The following is a 21,310-nucleotide window of genomic DNA, read 5'->3' as shown; positions in this document are numbered from 1 at the left end:
TATAGATGTTTCAGAACGTTAGACAAGCCACAGAGCATGCTATTGACACCAATGACAGCTGAATTTCTCCTTTGGAGTTAAAGCAAATGAACACCTTCAGTTAGGCACTCAAGTGTTTTTTAAGTAGTTCCTCCTATTATTTAACCCAAGACGCAGACATCAGAAACTGTTTACCACAGCAAGAGAGAGGGGGGACTTTCCAAGGCTGTGACTTCACTCCAGCGCAAGACTGGGGCTCTGCCTGCCTAACCCAAAGGCTCACCCCTGGGTTAGAGATCTACAAAGGCAAGCCAGACCCAAGCCCACGTTTTGGGGACGAGCCCCTTTAAGGTACTACTCTTATTTTGACAGCTGCAGTTTGGGTTTTAAGACTCAACAGTAAATGTGGTCATCAGCCCCGTGCTTCTCTGCTGAAAGACACAAACTGAAGGCAAAGCCCCAGCTGGGCCGCTCCTCTCTCCCAGAGTCTTTATTCAGTCACAGGATTTCGGTTTCTTTGGGGTAAAGAAAGTGAGGATGAGGGAAAGTCTCCCAAACAAAACACTAAAATCCAAGTAAGGGCTAGAGAGATGGCTCAGAGATGAAGAACAGCCAGTGCTGATCAGAGGACCCAGGTTCGACTCCCGGCATCCCCACGGTGGCTCACAAACAGCTGTAACTCCAGTTCCAGAAGATCTGGTGCTCCCTTCTGGCCTCCACAGGCACCAAGCAGACAGTGATGCACAGGCGTAGCTATAGGCAACATACATATACATTAAAGAAGAAAAAGACCCCAACTGAAGTAGTCAATAAAATAATACTCCAGCATGTGAAAACAGCGTGCTTTTCAATTTCCAAAGTTATCACATCATTGGGCTTCCTAATGAGAGGTCGAAGGGCTTCAAGATGGAATGGACATTAGAATCCACAGGTGGCTTGTGGGCCCTGCTGGGAGGTCCTGACTCAAGTCTAGGCAGGGCAGGGAACCCAGATTTCTAACAAGCTGCCCAGACAGCCATGCTGCAACACAGAGAAGAAGCTCAAGGCTCAGACTCATCTCTCCGTGTGTGAAATTCTTCCAAGGCTAGTATTACTTCGTGTTTAGTTAGTTCATTGTCCCACGAGACTAATTTTGCCCCAGATTTCTTTGGTTTTCAACTCTGCCCCAGACAGCTATTGTCTCTAAACTCTAGGGGCAGCAGCCAGGATTAGGAAGCTGGAGGCAGGATTTACACTTCTCAGTAAGTGTTCCGAGCATATACAGGCCCTCTAAGCAGCAGCTGGGTCAGAGTCTGGCTTCTACAGTAGATGCCCTGTTTGCTTGCCCTCCCTGTCTTCCCCATGTGTGAGTGTGTGTGTGTGTCTGTCTGTCTCTGTGTGTGTCTGTCTGTCCATCATGTTCACTCTGATTCTTGCCCCTTCCCCTGCCTGTGAGCTGCTCCAGCACTCCCTCCTGACCTTCACCTTCCATGCACCCTCTTCTTCCTCTAGGATTCTCTCAAGTTTACAGGTCAGTGACCACCAACGAGCATGCCCAGCCCAGGCTTTCCCTTGAGCGAAATCTTCCTTCTCTAGGCACTTGTGTGGCCTAGCTCCTGGACTCCATAGTTTGCTCTCAAAACCATGTTTCTCTGTGAGGAAATCAGTCAGTCTCAATCCTACTTGATGTCAATAAGGACCTCCTTGAGACAGACTTGCTGTGGTCTAGCTAATTCTGCAGGCATAAGGAACGCACACTGAACCGAAACTAATCAGAATCCTATCCTGCGCTGCATGTGGGGCATAAAGGAAGCTAAAATGTTAGTTTCTTAAGTCTCACACACACAAGAGAAGTGCCCAGGAAGAGTGCTTGCCCATAGAAAGGAGCCCACAGGGAAGGAATACATGACATCTTTGTGTCGTTGTCTGCCTTCTCGTGAAGAGCACACAGTAATGTCAGACCCAACTGTGATTTTAATATGCAGGACTAATTGCAGCTTTGCCCTTGACACACATGTTCAGCTCCTTCAATCACCAAAGACACAGTTGGAACTCAGTTTCAGTTTCCAACTGCTCTATCCTGTGTCCCAGCTCACACATTCTCTTTCTGAGCCCCTCAGTACCTCAAGCAAGCCTTTCCATGTAAGCAATCCAGTCTAGTTCCAAGGCTCTTTCTATAGTCTCTCTTCCGTGTAGCACTTTGAGTACCACCCACCTTCTGAAGCCTCGATCTGATGACTAATGCCAGCTTTACTGGTTTATTGGCATAAACAAATGGCATGAAGTACAATCTCAAGCAACCATGGAAATGCATCCCAGCACTTGGGAGGCCGAGGGAGAAGAACTGTGCATGTGAAACAAGACTGGGCTACGTACGAAGAACTCTCTCAATTAAAAAATAATAATAAAGAATATAAATTGAGAAACTGGTCATATCTACACATTATCAGCACACTCAAGATAGCAGACATAATCATCACTTCCAAAGTGCTTTATTCATCCTGTAACCCCTCCTCCTGGTCCCAGGGAAAATACTGATCTGCCCTCTGTCAGTATGGATAAGATGGCATTTTCTAAAATTCTGTAGACATGGAATTACACAGTAAGTACTCCATTAAATATCAAGTTCCTTTCATATAGCACGGTTATACTGAGATACACTGACTACTGCCTGTGGAACTCATTTCTTGTTGCTGTGTAGTATTATAGTGTGTGCTGGAGCATAGTGCGTTGTACACTCACCCAATAAGGAACATGTGAATTGCTGCCAGTGTAGGATTATTACAAGGGGAGTGGGTGTGAATATTTGTGTCCAAATCTTTAGACATCACTCACTTCTTTGGGTAAATATCAAAGTGGAATGGTAGGGTCATATTAGGTACACATCCATGCTAGCAAATTTCCAAAATGGTAGAACATTTCATTCTTACCAGCAGTATGTGGTGGTCTGAATAAGAATGGCTCCCATAGATTCATATATTTGAATGCTTGGACTCCAGTTGGTGGAACTGTTTGGGAAGGATTAGGAGGTGTGGCCTTGTTGGATGAAGTGTGTCACCGAGAGCTGGCTTTGAGGTTTCAAAAGCCTCAGCCATCCCCAGTTACCTCTCTGCCTCGTGATTGTGAATCAAGATATAAGCTCTCAGCTGATGCTCCATTGCCTGCCTGTTTGCTGTCATGCTCCCCAACATGATGGCTATGGACTCTAACTGACCCCTGAAACTGTAAGCCCCTGATAAACTCTTCTAAGAAAGTTGCTTTGGTTGTGGTGTTTTATCACAGCAATAGACACAGTGTATGAGAGTTCCAGTTTTGACTGTGTCAATCACTCTTCAAAGTCTAGGGCTGGAGAGGTGTCTAAGCAGTTAAGAGTGCTTGTTGTTCTTGCAGAGAAATGGGCTCAGTTTCCAGTACCCATGTTGGGTGGCTTACAACTGTCAGTAACTCCAGCTTTAGGAGATCAAACACCCTTTTCTGGTCTCTGAGGGTATGCACACACACAAATAAAATTAAAAACAAGGTCTTTTAAAAATGTATCTAGTCTAGTGAGTATGTAATGGCACTCCACTGCGGCTTGAGTTTGCCTTTCCTTTCACAAGCCTACTCATCATCCATTTACCTTCCTTGTGGTATTTTCAGTGCTGGGATGAATGCAGGTCTTACACACACTACACAAACATTCACCTCTGAGTCTTCTTTGCTTCCATGTCTACTCAACTCTTTTGTCTATTTTTTTGTTTTTGTTTTTGTTTTTGTTTTTGTTTTTTTGTTTTTTGAGACAGGGCTTCTCAGTGTAGCTTTGAGCCTTTTCTAGATCTTGCTCTGTAGACCAGGCTGGCCTCGAACTCACAGAGATCCGCCTGGCTCTGCCTCCTGAGTGCTGGGATTAAAGGTGTGCGCCCGGCCCTCTTGTCTATTTTTATTGGGTTGTTTTGTCTTTTTTATGTATTCTGAAATCCTTTGTAGGATTTTTTAAAAAATATTTTATCCTAGTCTAGTTTGCCTTTTCTTTATATTTCAAAGATCAGTATAATTCAAAGATCAGATGTCTTAATTTACATAGTTTATTGATTTTTTTTTCTTTTAATGTCTTAAGAAGTTCTTGTCAAACCTGGGGTCACCGAGATTTTCCTGTATTTTCACCTGGGTATTTGATGGTATTTATTCTTATGTTTTTCTTGAAATCCATTTTGAATTGTTCGCCTACATGGTATGGGGTAATGGTGAGATATTATATACATATATATGTGTATATATCCAATTTTTGCTGTAACTGTTAAAAAATGCATTACTTCCTCATTGGATTGCTTTCATGCCCTTCTCAAAAACCATTTCATTGTATGCATCGAGAATTTTTCATGCACTGTATATTCTGTTCCAAATGCCTAAATGTATATCTTTACATTAAGACTACATTATCTTAAAATAAAGGTTTTGTTGCATGGTAAAATTAAAAAAAAATACTAGTCTTGATTGTATTATATTTATTGATTATACTCTGCTTTTTAAATAGTCCTAAAACCAAGTAGCTTCAAACCTACAATTCTCTTTCTCTTTTTCAAAGTCTTAATCAAATGTACTTTATTCACAGATTATATATTTATGAATTCATTTACTTGCTAAAAATTTACTTATGGGGTTGGGGATTTAGCTCAGTGGTAGAGCACTTGCCTAGCCAGCGCAAGGCCCTGGGTTCGGTCCTCAGCTCCAGCAAAAAAAAGAAAAATTTTACTTTTATCTCCAAATTAATACTTTGTCATTTTCTACCATTTATAGACACATTGTGAAGTATGGAAAACACCAAGTTCCCTAAAACATTCACTCTCAGCTGAAGAAGGAAGGAAGAAACAAATAAAGAAAAGGAAGGAAGGGAGGTAGGGAGGAAGGGAGGGAAGAAGGAAGGAAGGAAGGAAGGAAGGAAGGAAGGAAGGAAGGAAGAAAGGAAGGAAGGAAGGAAAGAAGGAAGGCGGGCAAAACAAGGTTATGCGTTTATCAATGAACGCTATGACCAGGAGCTCACACGACTGCACCCTCTTTCCCCTAGGAACAGAGATTCAGAATTTGCTTAATTCAGTGTCATGAATTCTTTATAGAACTGTGCCTGTCAGGAAAAATGAGAATGGACTTTTTGACTCTTAGGTTTACACATTTTTGTGTATACTTTGAAACCAAGTATATTTCTAAAAAGGTAAGTTGACAAGGGTCCTGATGGGAATCACTTTGAATTTGTACATTAACTTGGAAAGAATTAACATCTTAGTCATACTGAATATCCAAACTCATGATAAATCTATTCTTCCACTTATGTAGGTCTTTAGTTTGTATCAGGAACCTCTTACACTTTTTAGTGTGGAAATGATGCTCATTCGAAACATCTGCCCCTAACTAATATTTTGGTCTAGTTTAGGTGGTATTTTAAGATACAGATTTTTGTTGCCAGTGTACAGAAATACAATAAAGTAATTCAGTAGACTTTTTAATCTTGTGATCTTACTAAACTTTTTATTACTTTTAGTAGCTTTGAGGGGAAGACTCAGTTAGCTTTTCTACATAGGCAATCACAGAATTTAGTAAAGATGGCTTTATTATTCCTTTCTAATCTGTGTGGCTTCTATTCATCTTCTTTCCTTATTACACCAGTTAGGCCCTCAATGCCATGCTGTGAAAATCATTGTATTCCTCAGTTAACGTCTTAGGTAGGAACTTAGCTTCTCATCCTGGAACACAGTGGCCACTGTAGTTTTTTCTCAGAATTAGTTACTGTTTGTTGGGTCAAGCCATTTCCCCTTTTGCTGAGTGTTTTTTGGGAATGAATTTTGGTATTATTAATACCCTCTCTGCATCTACTGAGATCATTTCTTTTTCTTTACTAGTGTATTAATACAATGAATTATATTGATTACATATGAAGGTTAAGCCAACTTTGCATTGATGGGCTAAACCATGTTTGCTCTTGACATTTTTCTCTTTTACATATAGTATGGTTGGGTTCTACTTGCTAAAATTTTGTTAAGAATTTTTGCATCTTAGGCTGGGGATATGGCTCAGTGGATAAACTGTTTGCTGCAGAAGTGTGAGACCTAAGGTCAGATGCCCAGCATCCAAGTACAAACCAGGCATGGGGGTGAGCACCTGTAATTCCAGTGCTGAAGGCTCACTGGCCAGCTGGTCTAGCTAGTCAATGAGCTTTAGGCCCAGAGAGAGGTCCTGTGTGAAAAGTCTAGGTGGAGAGCTCCGGCCTCCACATGCACAGGTGAGTGCATTCCACACATATGAGGATGCACCACACACCACACCTCTACACAAGACAGAGAGAGAGAGAGAGAGAGAGAGAGAGAGAGAGAGAAAGCTTTTGCATCTAAAAGGGATGGTTATAGGCTTGCTTCTACTGTTTATTTCTGGGCTGTGTTCCTTCTTTATACTTTAACATAAAGATATTGAGTCACTTCTGTAGCCTGGAAAAATAGTGTCAGGAACATTTCTCAAGAATAAAAGCAACATAATGCATTTGGTATGGGTCCTGAGACAGAAACAAAAGCAAATCCATATACAAAGTTTATACTTTTCTGCCAAATGAAGTTTTATAAACACTGCATTTTCATTGGCTTCCACATAACTTTTTCTTTAAAATTTTAAGTCGGGTAGGCAACTCTTTTCACCAAGATGGCACCAAAAGTGAAGTGGGAGGCTCCTGCCCCTCCCAAAGCCAAGGTCAAGGCTTTGAAAGGCAAGAAGGCAGTGCTGAAAGGTGTCCATAGTCATAAAGAGAAGATCCACACATCACCCACCTTCTGACAGCCCAACCCTGCAGCTCCGGAGCAGCCCAAATACCCTCAAAAGAATGAGCCCAGGAGAAACAAGCTTGACCACTATGCCATCATCAAAATCCCACTGATCACTGAGTCAGCCATGAAGAAGACAGAAGATACAACACACTTGCATTCATTGTGGATGTCAAGGCTAGCAAACACCAGATCTGTGAAGAAACTCTATGGCATTGATGTGGCCAAAATCAACACCCTCTTAAGGCCTGATGGAGAGAGGGTATATGTTCACTTGGCTCCAGATTATGATGTTCTAGATGTTGCCAACAAAATTGGGATAATCTAAAGTGAGTCTAGCTGGCTAATTCTAAGAATACATTTTTTTCACCATAAAATAAATTAAGTCAGGGTGGGGGTGCTGGAGAGATGTCTCAGGAGTTAAGAACAGTGGCCACTCTTCTAAAGATCTAGGTTCGATTCCCAGCACCCACACGGCAGCTCACAATCATCTGTAACTCCAGCTCCAGGGACTCCACGTCCTCTTCTGGCCTCCATGGGTACGGCACACACGTGGTGCACAGATATACTTGTGACAAAAACACCCATACACATAAAATAATTAACTAATTTAAAATAAAAAAAAAATGAAGTTGGGTATGGTGGCACAGACCTGTAACCCCAGCACTCAGGAGGCAGAGAGAGGGAGACTGCCACATGTTGGAGGCCAGCCTAGACTACAGAGTTGAGTTCCAGGGCAGCGGGAGGACTATGTAGAGAGACCTTGTCTCTGAAAACCCAAATGGGGGAGGGTCTTATTAGTGGAAAAGTAATTCAAAGGGAGATGGTGAAGGGATTCGGGCGTGTGAAGAACTCACTTTAGGTTTTCTTCCCTCCTTCAATGTTCACCGCTAACACATCTGTAAGAGTCACACATGACAATGCTGGGTAGGGAAGGCTCTTTGAGAGGCAGAGAGAATCAGTAATGTGGGCCTCCAGTGCACCCCGTGAGTGGGACTCAGAAGGCCAGGCTCATGCATTGGATCTAGTTTGAATGGAAGGGTACTTCAACCAGATGAAGAACAACATTAGTGGGTGTGCGTGGAGCGGGTGGAAAGAGTCTTCCGTACCTGAGCACGTGTTCATCTGTCTGGAATATGGCTTCAGATGGCAGAGCAAGATCAAAGGGTGGGAATGAGTGACAGAGAATAAAGTCTCAGCTTGTCTACAGATTAGGATCTAGCTGCTTCGCACACAGTAAGTGATCTGTTTCTCCAGAGCCAGTTCCCATCTGAACACCAACGGGGCTTTGTTGTGGAATAGAATATTTGTTTAACTGTATAAAGATGTATTTGTTTGTGTTGCAGAATAATTGTTAACTATGTAAAGATGTGTGGCTTTTGTTTATGCTGCATTTGTTTAAACTATGTAAAGGTGTGTTGCTGTTTTACCTTGCTTGTCTGAGGCACCTGGTTGGCCTAATAGGAAGCGGGAAGTCGGTACAGGTGGAACTTCCATGCAGGGAGAATAAGTAGGAGGAGGAATTTAGGGTCAAGGGGAGAAAGAAAAAGAGACACCAGGGAGCAGCTGTGGGCCAGCCTGGGCCAGCCACCAGGCAGGGGCCAGCCAGACATGGAGGAAACAGGAAAGCAGGATCAACAGCACTTAAATGAGGTAAACAAGCCTGGGGCATGATTTGGGGGCTGGCAGTCCAAGAAAGCCTGCTGTAGGGATGGGAATTCTTCCGTTGCATAAGGAGGGAGCTACAAGTTTGAGACCAACGTCTGTGACCACTCTGAGATCTATGGATCAGCTGTGCCTGCCTCCTCTCTCCACAAAAGCACAGTGTGGAAAGTTGACAGGAAAGTATACTTTACAAGCCTCCCTGTAATGTGTGTATGCGTGGGAAGGCAGTGGCCTCAGGGACCCACCCACATTTTATGTTCTGTCGGTTGTACAGCCAATAGTGTGGAAGCAACAGTCAGTGGGATGTTAGCTGGTGAGTCATTTCTGCCCTTCACAGTCAGTGGGTCATGAGCCTTGTAGGACTGGGCTTGGGGATCTCTGCCTGCAGTCCTCTAGGGCCTCTTAGGGACCATGTAACACCACAGTGGCTAAGAGCTGAACACAACACCACTGGGATCTGGGTTTGGCTGCATTTCCTAAACTGTCTGATGTTTTCGTCCCTTGTTTCCTCATCTGTATAATGATATTGATGAAACCTACTTAAGAACTCGCTGTGACAGTTACACACGGCAACAGACAAAGCTCAGGGAGCTCCTGACACATGTCGAACACCTGAAGAGTGGCAGGGGTTAGGTTTGACCTCATGTCCTGAGCACAGAGCTGGGCAGGGGCTGCAGCGGTTGTCAACTGTGATTACAGTGTTTATTTGATTCTCTCAAGCTCCAAACAGAAGCAGCACTGGCTCTCGCATCATTGTTTGATTTCTAGTATTTTCCACTCGACCTAGTGTGTTTCTATGTCCAAACACTTGTGACAAGACAAAAAAGACAATTGGACCTATGGGTGAGAGCATGAAAGGGTGAGCAGCAAGGGCTTCTGGGAGAACACGAGGTCCTTCAGAAAAGAGGCCGAGCCACGTTCCTTTTTAACTGGGAGAGTATCCAGCTACATTCAGAACAGGATAATAAAAATGGAACATAGCTGTGTTTATTTCACCCCAGGCCCTGGCAAGTTGTACCGGTGTCAGCAGGGAGGCAGGGTGTAAACAGGGGTCACTGGGACCCAGCTTTGCACTGGCACAGCTTATATTATCTTAGAGACCGAGCACAGGGGCTAATGCTAATCTATCAAAGAGTTAAGTCCAACTTGTGACCATCGGTCCCAGTCAGTAAGTGAGGAGATTGGATGTCAAAGAGTTTAACTAAGCAGTTATGGTTGAGGAAGTCACAGCCAGAAGATGATAATGTCCGGATCCAAACTGAAACCTAAGGACTATAGTGGCCCTGTTTGTCTCACAAGCCCCATTTCAGGAATGTAGTTGAGCCAGCTGGATTTGCTTTGGCAAGACCAGGGGTGTGCATTTACCTCTAGTGCTAAAGGTGATGGTGACAGCCTCAGAGCAGCTATGGCCTAGGCAGAGGACAAGGCTGAGCCACACGTCAGCTCCCCCACTTTTCTCAGACCTGCACTGCCCAAGTTATAGGACCTTGAGGGGCAACAGAGCAGAGCTCTCTGAAACTCTACACCTGAAGCCAGACATAGTGATGCAAACCTGTAATCCCAGTACTCAGGGGGATGGAGCAATCCCAGCACCCAGGCAGGAGGATGGAGAGTTCCAGCTTCACTCACATAGTGAAACTGTGTTTCAAAAAAGAAAAGAGGCTGGAGAGATCATTTAGAGGTTAAAAACATGTACAGATCTTGCAGAACACCTGAGTTCAATTCTCAGCACCCGTATCAGGTGGCTCACAACCACCTGTAACTACAGATCATGGGGGAAATAATACCTTTGGTTTCTATGACACGGATATACCTATACTTACAAATAACAGTAAGCTTTTGGGAATGGGAGGAGGAAGTGGAAGCTGAAGAGATGGTTCAGCATTAAGAGTACTTGTTGCTCTTGCAGAAGACCCAAGTTTGGCTCCCAGAACCCAACCATTTGTAACTTCAGTTCCAGAGGATCTGATGCCCTCTTCTGGCTTCCACAAGTACTGCATGCATGCATATGGTACACAGACATTCATGTGAGTAAAACACCCATACACATAAAATAAAATAATAAAATAAAATAAATCATTTTGTAAAAAGAACAAAGAGAACAGTGGTAGCACACACCTTTAATCCCAGCACTCAGGAGGCAGAGGCAGGTAGATATTTGAGTTCAAGGCCAGCCTGGTCTAAAGAGCAAGTTCCAGGGCATCCAGGACTGTTACACAGAGAAATCCTGTCTTGAAAAACCAAAGTGGGGCTGGGAGGTGGTGGTGGTGGTGGTGGTGGTGGTGGTGGTGGTGGTGGTGGTGGTGGTGGTGGTGGCGGCGGCGGCGGCGGCGGCGGCGCACGCCTTTAATCCCAGCACTCGGGAGGCAGAGGCAGGCGGATCTCTGTGAGTTCGAGGCCAGCCTGGTCTACAGAGTGAGTCCTAAGAAAGGTGCAAAGCTACACAGAGAAACCTTGTCTTGAAAAAAACAACAACAAAAGAAAAAAAAAACAACCAAACAAACAAAAACCAAAGGGGGTGAGGAGAACAAAGAGAAAACCTGGAGTCCCAGAGTTCGAGCCTCTGAGGACTCTGCGAGTTTGCTTTCTTGTCACTTCTGGACTTACTGTCCTCCTTTACCTGGGAAGTCCCTGCTCCATCACCTAATTGTTTAAAGCCCAGGGAGCTCCTGCTTCAAGCTCTTTGATGCTGCAGCCCTGGGCAGACATCTGCCTCAGCTCCTTTCTTTTTCCCCAAGGCTAGGCACTTTCCAAAGGCTGGAGGTGAGGATAGCAGGACCCACCTGGGGCCAGGCAGGACTGACAGGCTGCTGGTGAGACCGTGGGAAGGAGAGTGCTTCAGCTCCCTTCCTTCCTTCCTTCTGTCCTTCCGTCCTTCCTTCCTTCCGCCCTTCCTTCCTTCCTTTGTTCCTTCCTTCCTTCCTCCTTCCCTCTCTCCTTCCTTCCTTCCTTCCTTCTCTCTCTCTCTCTCTCTCTCTCTCTCTCTCTCTCTCTCTCTCTCTCTCTCTCTATTTATTTGTGTCTTAGCTAAGGTTTCTATTGCTGTGAAGAGACACCATGACCACGGCAACTCTTACAAAGAAAACATTTAATTGGGGTGGCTTACAGCTCAGAGTTCAGTTCATTGACATCAGGATAGGGAGCATGATAACCTGCCGGCAGACGTGCTGCTGGAGTTGAGAGCGCTACACCTGGCAGGCAGCAGGAAGTCAACTGAAAGTCACACAGAGGGAGACTGGAGCAAAAGTGACCTCGAAGCCCACTCCCACAGTGACACACTTCCTCCAACAAGGCCACACCTCCTAATAGTACCCCTCCCTTCAGGGGCCATTTTCTTTCAAGCCACCACAATTGGTGTCAGAGTTTGTCTGTCATGGTTAAGCCAGCACATGGAAAATGGGCACTGGCAGCTTCCCAGATCCCAGCCAAGCATGGGTCATGAGACATAGAATATTTTGTGCTCCTCAAAGAAGGGAGGATCGAAAGGGAGTGGGCAAGATGGCTGAACACACCTGAAGAGGACAGGCCAACCAAGAAATGTTCCAGTTGTTCACTAAACAGTGTGGGATGTTCTAGATGACCCTTCCCAGGCTCCCCTGGCTCACTTAATTTTATTAACCATGAGCATTTGCTGTGACTGAGTTTTGCTGTGGAATCTGAGGAAGTGTCAGGCTCCAGTGAAAGAGGAAGATGACTCCAGCTGAGTTCTGGGGTCACAGAGAAGCCCACAAGCACAAAGCTCTCATCTCTGGAGGCCCAGAACAGAGAGCCAAGCAGATAGGACCTAATAGCGGGACAGGGAGGGCCTTCCATCAACCACTCAGTGCTGAAACTGAAAAGTGAGAAGAAAACTGGAAACCGTGGTTTGGCTCTATAAATGCAGTGCTAATTACAGCCATTTGTGCCAACTGCTTCCCATTAGTCCTGACTGCGGCCATGCGGAATAATAACAGTTTTGCATTGATGAACCATGCCTCGGACCTAGCGGAGTTGTTTATGTCCTTGCAGTCACTCTGCTAGGCCTTGTATGCCTAGTCCAGTTTTTGTGGTTCATGCAGTGCTTGCACTTACAACACAAGGAGAACAATAAAAATAATGAAGGCACACACTCATTATATGATTGATTCTGCCCTTGAGGGGCTGGGGTACCTTCTGCTGGCCTAAATACCAGTATTATATTGTCTAGTTTTGGAAGCCGGGCCAGAGAAGAACAATATAATTTTTTTGTATCTGTTTGTCCTTTTTTAAATTAGGAGAAAAATAAAATGCCTAACACTGAAGCAGCCAGGCCCTGCACACCTCTAAGATGGAGTGTGCATGATCACTCCCAGCTGAAGTTAATACCACCCTAAGGCCACACTTTGGGAAGATGGTAAAACAGGAGCAGCTCCTTGGGGCCTAGCTAACAAAGCCAGGATAGAAAAACATCTCCACCAAGAAACACCACAGGGGTGAGGGACTGTTTCTGAGACAGCGCGTCCCACCTTTTCACACACTGGCCTACTATGCACCAGGCTTAGCACTGTGGTGACGGTGGGGGACTGTCTCCAGCCTTGAGGCAGCAGGTGGGCTGGAAGAGGAACTAGGGTGGATGAGACGCACCTAGCTACAGAGCACACAGTACTGACGCCCACCAGGCGGCCTTACTTCTGCAAGTCTTCTGATCCGCGCTAAGGATGTACCCCTGCCTGCACCTGCAGGTGTATGAGCCAGGTGTGTTGATGCAGAAGTGGGCACAGTTGTGTTCCGAGATGCTGCACATGTGGACCGCTGCAAAGGAAGACAAAGAGAGTCAATGCCTTCCCTTGGCTTCATTCTATCCAGCAAATGTGCACTGGGAGCCTGTGAAGGAGAGGGCTGAACCCAAAGAGAAGCAAACTGTAGTCCCTGTCCGCAGGGGGGGGGTCCCTCTCTCGAGCTGACAAGACAGATCCTGGTAAATGTGTCATCAATGAGTAACTAAGGGGCCATGTGAGGGAAAGGGGATGGCGTTAGGCTAAACCATATGAAATTGCTGGTGTCTGTCTGGTTTTGGATGTACAAATCTGGAAATTTCAGGTTCAACTTAACAACGACCCCATTTGACAGGCAGAAACATCAGAAAAGTTTCTGATTCCAGAATGTGACATGGAGTCTTGAGTAGGCAGAAGTGGAGCTGGGGGCTACTGATTAAATATGGATGTGTTAAAGAACACGCAAAATCCCAAGGTCATAAATCCTAAGAATCATGCACTTTTAAATCAACATTAAGTGTAAAAAAATTGGGATAACAATACATTTAAATGTTTCATAATGCCATGATTTTTGTGTCTCAATTTTAAATATTTCTGTATTTAGTTTCTGAAAGTACTTAAGCTCAGACACATAGATTCTTACTTACATAAGCCTGTCTGGAGTTCATACAATTCTTGTTGTTTTTTAACATCTCAGTTTATGACTTTAATCAATCTAGTACAACTTGAGCATTTTTAAAATGAACAGGCATTGGTCTTACAGAACACATTATGTAAGTGTTCTCATAAACAAAGATGTCCAAATGAGAAAATAGCTTTCTGAAGCTTATACAGTAAAGGGGACATTCCAGAGCATCCTGTGTTTATCCAGTAGGTAGGGAGTATGTAGTGGTCCATCTGAGCTACCAAAGACTACTTTTGATATATACCTCTTTACATCTAAGTGAGAAATGTTGTGGACAAGCATGCTGTCTAGTTTTATGTTAATGACACAAGGTAGAGTCACTTGGGAAGAGAGAACCTCAGCTGAGAAAATGCCCCCACCAAATTGGTCTGTGGAGTATTTTCTTATGGCTGAGTGATTTGAGGGCCCATCTCTGTGAGTCATGCTATAAGAAAGCAAGCTGTGGGGGCTGAAGAGATGGCTCAGCAGTTAAGAGAACTGGCTGCTCTTCCAGAGGTCCTGAGTTCAATTCCCAGCAACCACGTGGTGGCTCACAACCATCTACAGTGGGATCTGATGTCCTTTTCTAGAAAAAAGTTGTACGTGCAGATAGAGCACTTATATTCATTAAATAAATAAATTAATTTTAAAAATACTAAAACTCAATGGTCTTTTACATTCCAAGAATTATAGAAAGAAAAAGAAGGAAGGAAGGAAGGAAGGAAGGAAGGAAGGAAGGAAGGAAGGAAGGAAGGAAGACACAAACAAACAAGGCAATTAAGCTGTGTCAGGTGTGGTGGCACACGCCTTTAATCCCAACACTCAGGAGGCAGAGGCAGGCGGATCTCTGTGAGTTCGAGGCCAGCCTGGGCTACAGAGTGAGTTCCAGGACAGCCAGGGCTACATAGTGGACCTTGTCTTGAAACAACAAAAAAGAAAGAAAAAAAGGGAGAGAGGGAGGGAGAGAGGGAGGAAGGGAGGGAGGGAGGGAGGGAGGAAGGGAGGAGCCAGCCATGAGAACAAGCCAGTAAGCAGCGTTCCTCCACCTGAATGCTTCAGTTCCTGCCTCAGGTTCCTGCCATGACTCCCTCAGTCATGATCTGGACCTGAGAGTGGTAACCGGCTTTTGGTTATGGAGTTTGTTACAGCAATAGAAACCCTAAGAAAGCAATATACGAGATAGGGAGTGAAACTTCTATTTCACAACAGCACAATTTAGAGCATATTGTTCTGAGCTTGTAACTGTGTTTTAGCTCCTGTTAGGACACAAATCACATAAAGAAAGCTGTAGTTGAATTCAACTGTTTTTACTACAAGCAGAAATAGGTGACCTTTTTGTGACCCTGAGAAAATTTTAATCTCTTTATATTAAATGAAGATAAACATTGCATCAACCTCATGAAGGCCGTGTGAGGGTTAACTGAATTAACTTGATAAAGTAGCCAGCACAGTGCTCAGTGCCTGGGGAGTGCTTAATATATATTAACCATTTCATAGCAAAGGAAAAGTGTCAGGGTATTTTGTTGTTTATTCTGTGTGTATGAATTGTATGAATGTTGTGCCTGCATGCATGTCTGAGCACCACATGTGTGCCTGATACCTGAGGAGGCCAGAAGAGGGCATCTAATCCTCTAGACCTCGAGTTACAGATGGTTGGGCACTGCCAAGGAGTGCTAGGAATTGAACCGAGGTCCTCTGGAAGAGCAGCCAGTACTCCTAACTGCTGAGCCATCTGTCTATCACAGTATCATGGTGTTTTATTTGACATGTTTGGGAACATCATCTAGACCTATATGTCTATCTGTCTATTGACTTGGGTATTCATTCAACATTAATCACAAATTCTATCTGTACTTGCTCAACACTGTATTTTACAGAATCCAAAATGTGCTCTAATTTCAAAGGTATTAAAATGAGAGGCCATGTGCCTTGATCCTCCTTATTCACAGATTCCATATTTGTGAACTCACCTGTCACTGAAGTGTAATTGTACCTCCCAATCAAAGCATCACTTTCACAGGCACCATTGAGTTGCTGAGAGGTGACAATACTGTGTCCCCTGAGTTGGACAGCCTTGGCTGGGTTGAACAACAGTAACAAACTGTTTTCATAGTCTAGGCAGCACTATACTTTTTATGTTTTCGTGAGTTTTGTAGGCAATTTTCCTGTTTGAAATGACCAACTAAGTACAAAAAGCTATGATATGCCCTCTTAGGAAAATGAATATATTAAAATAAATGTTAATTTAGAATGTGTTATTTTTAACAAAATCTCAGTCATTCAATTTTGCCTATAAAGACTTGGGAGCCAGACCCTTGGGTGAAAGTCTGCTAGCTCAGAGAAAGCGCTCAGCTGACTTCTTCCTCCACACGGCCCCGAAACCTCTCCTTTCTCCTACTACATCAAAACAAGTCTCTTCAAACTCAATACCCTCCCTTCTACTTCCTGTGTGTCTCTCTGTCTGCCCTCCCGACTTCCTCTTACTCTCTACAGTTTTTTCTTAATAATCCTATGTTCACTTCCTGTCAATTGGCTGCTTGACCTGTGTTTGACTTTATTTAATCCTGTTTACAATAGTCAAGCAGAAAAGCTCTTGGATTAAAGGTGTGTGCTAGGGCTGAGCCACACCACAACTAGAAACAGGTTTTTCCAGCAAATAACACAATCATAGGGTTCACTGTGTGATCAAATATCCTTCAATAAGAATGCATTAGGGTTGTTGCTGGCCGTTTGAGCTCAAGGTTAGTGAGTCAACCATAATATTAGATTTGTTGGCTCCAAATAGATTATATATTGACCAGCTGACAAATATGTCGGATAACCAGAGGTGCACTGCAACCAATTGTGCCTGTATTTTGCATAAGAGAATTCATTCCATATTCATTTATTAGGTGTTTACAGTAATGTCACAGAGCAATATCACCTTGAACAATGAAAACCAACTCCATCTTAGATTTGATCTCACATTTGATTGCAATCAAATTAGCTGGCTCCAGCTGAATTCTGCTTGCTTTATCCATTGGCCCAATGGCCATTTCTCATTTTACTTAGACACTTACCTGTTGGTCAGTATGGGGCGGTTTCTAGTCCTTCACTTTTACAGTGTTGTGCTGGGCATGCTCAAACATGTCCCCTAGAAGGCATTTGTTATTCTCCAGGATTGGCTCCCACTAGACCCAATTCAAGTTGAATTTCCATCACTTTCAACCAAAAAAATCCCAAACATTTTTACTGAACAGAATAAAAATTGTCCATCTGTGGAATCCTATGGCTGAGTGCTGAGTGCCTCTGTGTACATCTGGGCCTTCTGCCTTCTCATCTCTAAGACAGGCCTGTGCTGTGCTGTTAAAGGGGAAGTGGTACCTGCCTTCTCCACTGGCCACAGAACTATGTGAGCCACTTAGTGCCATTCCTCAGAAAGTACCAGTTTTAAACTTGATCAAGGTTTTTTATCCAGGGGAAAGAATAAATCATTAGTTTAAATCAATATCAGGATTAGATTTTTATTTATTTTATTTTATTTTTCTTTATTTATTTTTGTTTTTCAAGACAGGGTTTCTCTGTGTAGCCCTGGCTGTCCTGGATCTTGCTCTGTAGACCAGGCTGGCCTTGAACTCACAGAGATCTGCCCACCTCTGCCTCCCAGTGCTGGGATTAAAGGTGTGCGGCACCACTGCTCAGCTCTGGATTTTTTTTTTTAAAAAGGTTTATTTATTATGTATACAGTATTCTGCCTGCATATGTCCCTGCAGACCAGAAAAGGGCACCAGATATCATTACAGATGGTAGTGAGCCACCATGTGGTTGCTGGGAATTGCTCAGCCAGTGCTCTTAACCTCTGAGTCATCTCTCCAGCCCAGCTCTGGATTTTTAAATTTATGTGTTTGTTTATTGATTTTGTGGTGTCCAGAATTGGATTATAGTCAAGGCTGACCTTGAACCTCCTGATCCTCCTGCCTCTGGCTATTGAGTGTTGGGACTGCAGGTTGTACCATCAGGCTTGGTTTTATGCAGAACTGCAAATACAACCCAGGGCCAAGAAAGCATTCTATCAACTGAGCCACATCCCTAGACCATGGGAATATATATATATATATATATATATATATATATATATATATATATGTATTTATATGAATATATATATTCATATAAAATAAAATATGAATCCAGCCAGGCATAGTACGTCATGCCTTTAATCCCAGCATTCAGAAAGCAGAGGCTGACAGATGTGTGATTTATAAGCCAGACCTATATAGTGAGGTCCTATCTGAAAGAAAGAAGACGGTGCTGGAGAGATGGCTCAGTAGTTAAGAACACTGGCTGTTCCTCCAGAGGACCTGGGTTCAATTCCCAGCACCCACATGGCAGCTCACAACTGTCTGTAACTCTACTTCCAGAGGATCTGATACCCTCACATAAACATACATGCAGGCAAAACACCAATCAATACTCACAAAATAAAAATAAATTAATTTTAAAAAAGAAAGAAGAAAGAGAAAAGGGGGATATAAAGAAAAGGAAAGAAGAAATATAAGCAGCTTAATTTTTGAGGTAGTGTTGTTTATTTTAACTTATTAAAAGAGTTTTGCTATGTATCTCAGACTGGCCTAGAAATCATCATCCTCCTGCCTCAGCCTCCCTAGTGCGCGGATTATAGATGTGCACCACCACACCTAGCTTGCTTGAGGAAGGTGGTTTTTTTAATGTGTGAATGGTAAGGTGAGCATTCTGCTCAGTACAGCTGACTGGGGGTCTCAAAAGAACACTTATTGAGTATGTAAGTCAGTGTCTATGCAGGCCTGCCTTTCCCTTCACAACAGGGCCTCAAAGGGGTGAAATCAATGTAGACTTTGTCCAGACTCGTTGATGAAGGGTGTGCCTTCCGTACACTATTAGGTCCTTAAGTTGTGCCAAAGTGGGATGGGGCAGTTAAGGTAGGAACAGCCTTGCCCTGGGTTCCAAAATGCCAGCAAGGCTTATAAAACAGACACCAGGAGGGTACTTAAAAGCCCTGCCCAAGCTGCACTGAGTCACCGAATTGCAGAAGGCAGACTGTGGTTTTCAACCTGGAGAGTTGGTCAGGTTTTCTGCTCCTGGGCAACAAAAATGGATGCCAGGATGTGTGGGGTTTGGTCGGCTTGTACAAAAGACCTTGGTTCACAGGACTCTGGGCTCTATGTCTTTTTAGTGGGCTTCAGGGTGGCCTAAGAATATGATCTCATGATTCCCCCACACTGTGGCTACTGTGGAAAGTCCCTGCCCACAGGCAGAAAGCTGCTGCTGTGCCCAGGTTCACGGCCACACAGCTAGCACAGCCAAAGGCAGTGTACTTACTCAGGACAGTCTGGTGCAGAGACTAAGCAATGCTATGCATGACAAAGGCTCCTGCCCTGGGTCTATCTGGAGACAGCCTGCTTTTGCAGTCCTCTCTTTTCAGTCCTGCCTACCAGAAGGGCCGTTAGCTCCCCCTCCAATATTCTGTCAGACATATGCATCCCTACACCTGGCCCGCCATTACTGCTTTTCAGGGTAATGAAATCAGCTAAAGAACTAGGACTGTCTTTTGTATTTTTTTTTTTTAAATAAAACAGAAACAAGATGTAAAATATCATCATTCTTTGCCTGGAGCATGGCTCTCACCCTCCCTATACAGCCCTGGTGTAGCTTTGGAGCCAGGGGATACCTTGCTCCTCCCACTGCCCCCCTAGAGCTGAGTAAACCTGAGCAAGGCAATTACGTCTTTGATTTCATAAGAGTACTTATTTCTCATGTTCGTTGTGTGAATAAAATGATGTTATATATGCTAAGAGCTCAAAAAAAGCATATACACACACTCAGGCACACATATGCACATCTTTGAGATAGTTTCCTGTTTGTAGCTCAGGCTGGTCTGAGACTTGTTATGTAGCCTGGACTAACTTCAAACTCTGCATCCTCCTATTTCACTGTCTTTAAAAACATTTATCTTTTTATTTTTCCTGTGTGAGTGTTCACTCATGCGCTCTCTCTCTGTCTGTTTTCTGTCTGTCTCTGTCTCTGTCTCTGTCTCTGTCTCTGTCTCTCTCTCTCTCTCTCTCTCTCTCTCTCTCTCTCTCTCACACACACACACACACACACACACACACACACACAAGCACACAAGCACACACAGCATACACACAGGCACATGCCAATGCATTGTATGGAGGTCAGAGAACACACTTCAGGAATGGGTTCTCATCTTCCAGTTTGTTCCCATTGTGTTGCTCTGTACTCTAGGCTAGCTGGCCCTGGGGCTTCTTGCCCATTCTCCAGGCCCTGCTCCTCATCTCACTACTGCAGCCAGCTTTTTTGTGAGTGTGGGTTGTGGGGACAGAACTTATGGTATCAGACTTCCATGCCAAGGCCTTTACCCTCTGAGCTATCTCCTCATCCCATCAGCTTCAAGTGCATGGATTACAAGAGTGAGCCACCATTTCTAGCCACATGCACATACTGGTAACAATAAATGTTAGTAATTAATCTTATTGCTTCATTTTAAAGGCTTTCCTGGAGCCCCAGGCAGATCCAGGCCCTCTTTGGAAAGAGCTTCTTGGTCCAGATGGCTCTCCTAGGAATGAAGTACGCATTGTGTGCTACCACCCCATTGTTCTATGCTGTGGATATCGCTCTGTACAAATAAAATGCTGTTTGGCCAGTGGCTAGGCAGGAAGTATAGGCGGGACAAGAGAGAAGAGGATTCTGGGAAGTAGAAGGCTGGAGAGAGACACTGCCAGCCGCCGCCATGAAAAGCAACATGTAAAGACACTGGTAAGCCGCAAGCCATGTGGCAAAGTATAGACTAACAGAAATGGGTTAATTTAAGATAGAAAAGGTAGATAACAAGCAGCCTGCCATGGCCATACAGTTTGTAAGCAATATAAGTCTCTGTGTGCTTTCTTGGTTGGGTCTGAGCAACTGTGGGACTGGCGGGTAAGAGAGATTTGTCCTGACTCTGGGCCAGGTAGGAAAACTCTAACTACAAATGGCGCCCAACCTGGGGCTCGAACCCATGACCCTGAGATTAAGAGTCTCATGCTCTACCGACTGAGCATAGATATGAGAGCATCTTCCCACCAATCCTGGGGCTCATGCATGGAGAGTGAGCACTTAGGCTCTGACTCTCCGGAGCTACTATTTGAATTGCTTATTTTTTCTAAGCCTCGGTTTCCACTTTTGTAAGTGGGCCTGACAAGAATACCTGTGTTTAAACAGTATATAGAATGTACCCAACAAGACATGAGCAGCTATGATCATCAGGAGCAGAGGAGACTTCCAGAACCTGGAGATATCATCTGCAATTCAGAAGATGCTCATGGCTGTTGTCTGACTGCCAGACTGAGACCAGCAGTGATGCCTGTCGCCTCACGTGTGGATCCCGAGTGTAGCAGACAATAACTGTGCATGCACATTTGTAGAGAGCTGCGCACAGCCACACCCATAAGATGGCGCTGGCTTCCGCCCCCATCTTCCCGATGGTGAGTGCT

General features: G+C 44.3%; 1 protein-coding gene and 1 pseudogene across 1 annotated transcript in view; one reads left to right on the top strand and one right to left on the bottom strand.

The window, feature by feature from the left end:
- Window positions 1-569: 569 nt before the first annotated feature.
- The window catches only part of LOC118596928 (matrilin-2-like), a 70,965-nt gene continuing 50,224 nt past the window's right edge, over window positions 570-21,310 (bottom strand). Inside the window, exons 4-5 of the mRNA XM_036208011.1 lie at window positions 13,053-13,175; window positions 570-732 (exon numbers count right to left, since the gene is read on the bottom strand). Of these exons, the coding sequence (XP_036063904.1) occupies window positions 602-732; window positions 13,053-13,175 (254 nt within the window). The 3' untranslated portion in view covers window positions 570-601. The remainder of the gene's footprint in view (window positions 733-13,052; window positions 13,176-21,310) is intronic.
- Window positions 6,622-7,068, top strand: LOC118596929 (annotated as a pseudogene).

Source organism: Onychomys torridus, chromosome 16, assembly GCF_903995425.1.
Source record: "Onychomys torridus chromosome 16, mOncTor1.1, whole genome shotgun sequence".
NCBI lineage: Eukaryota > Metazoa > Chordata > Mammalia > Rodentia > Cricetidae > Onychomys > Onychomys torridus.
This window is presented reverse-complemented; position numbering and strand designations above follow the sequence as displayed.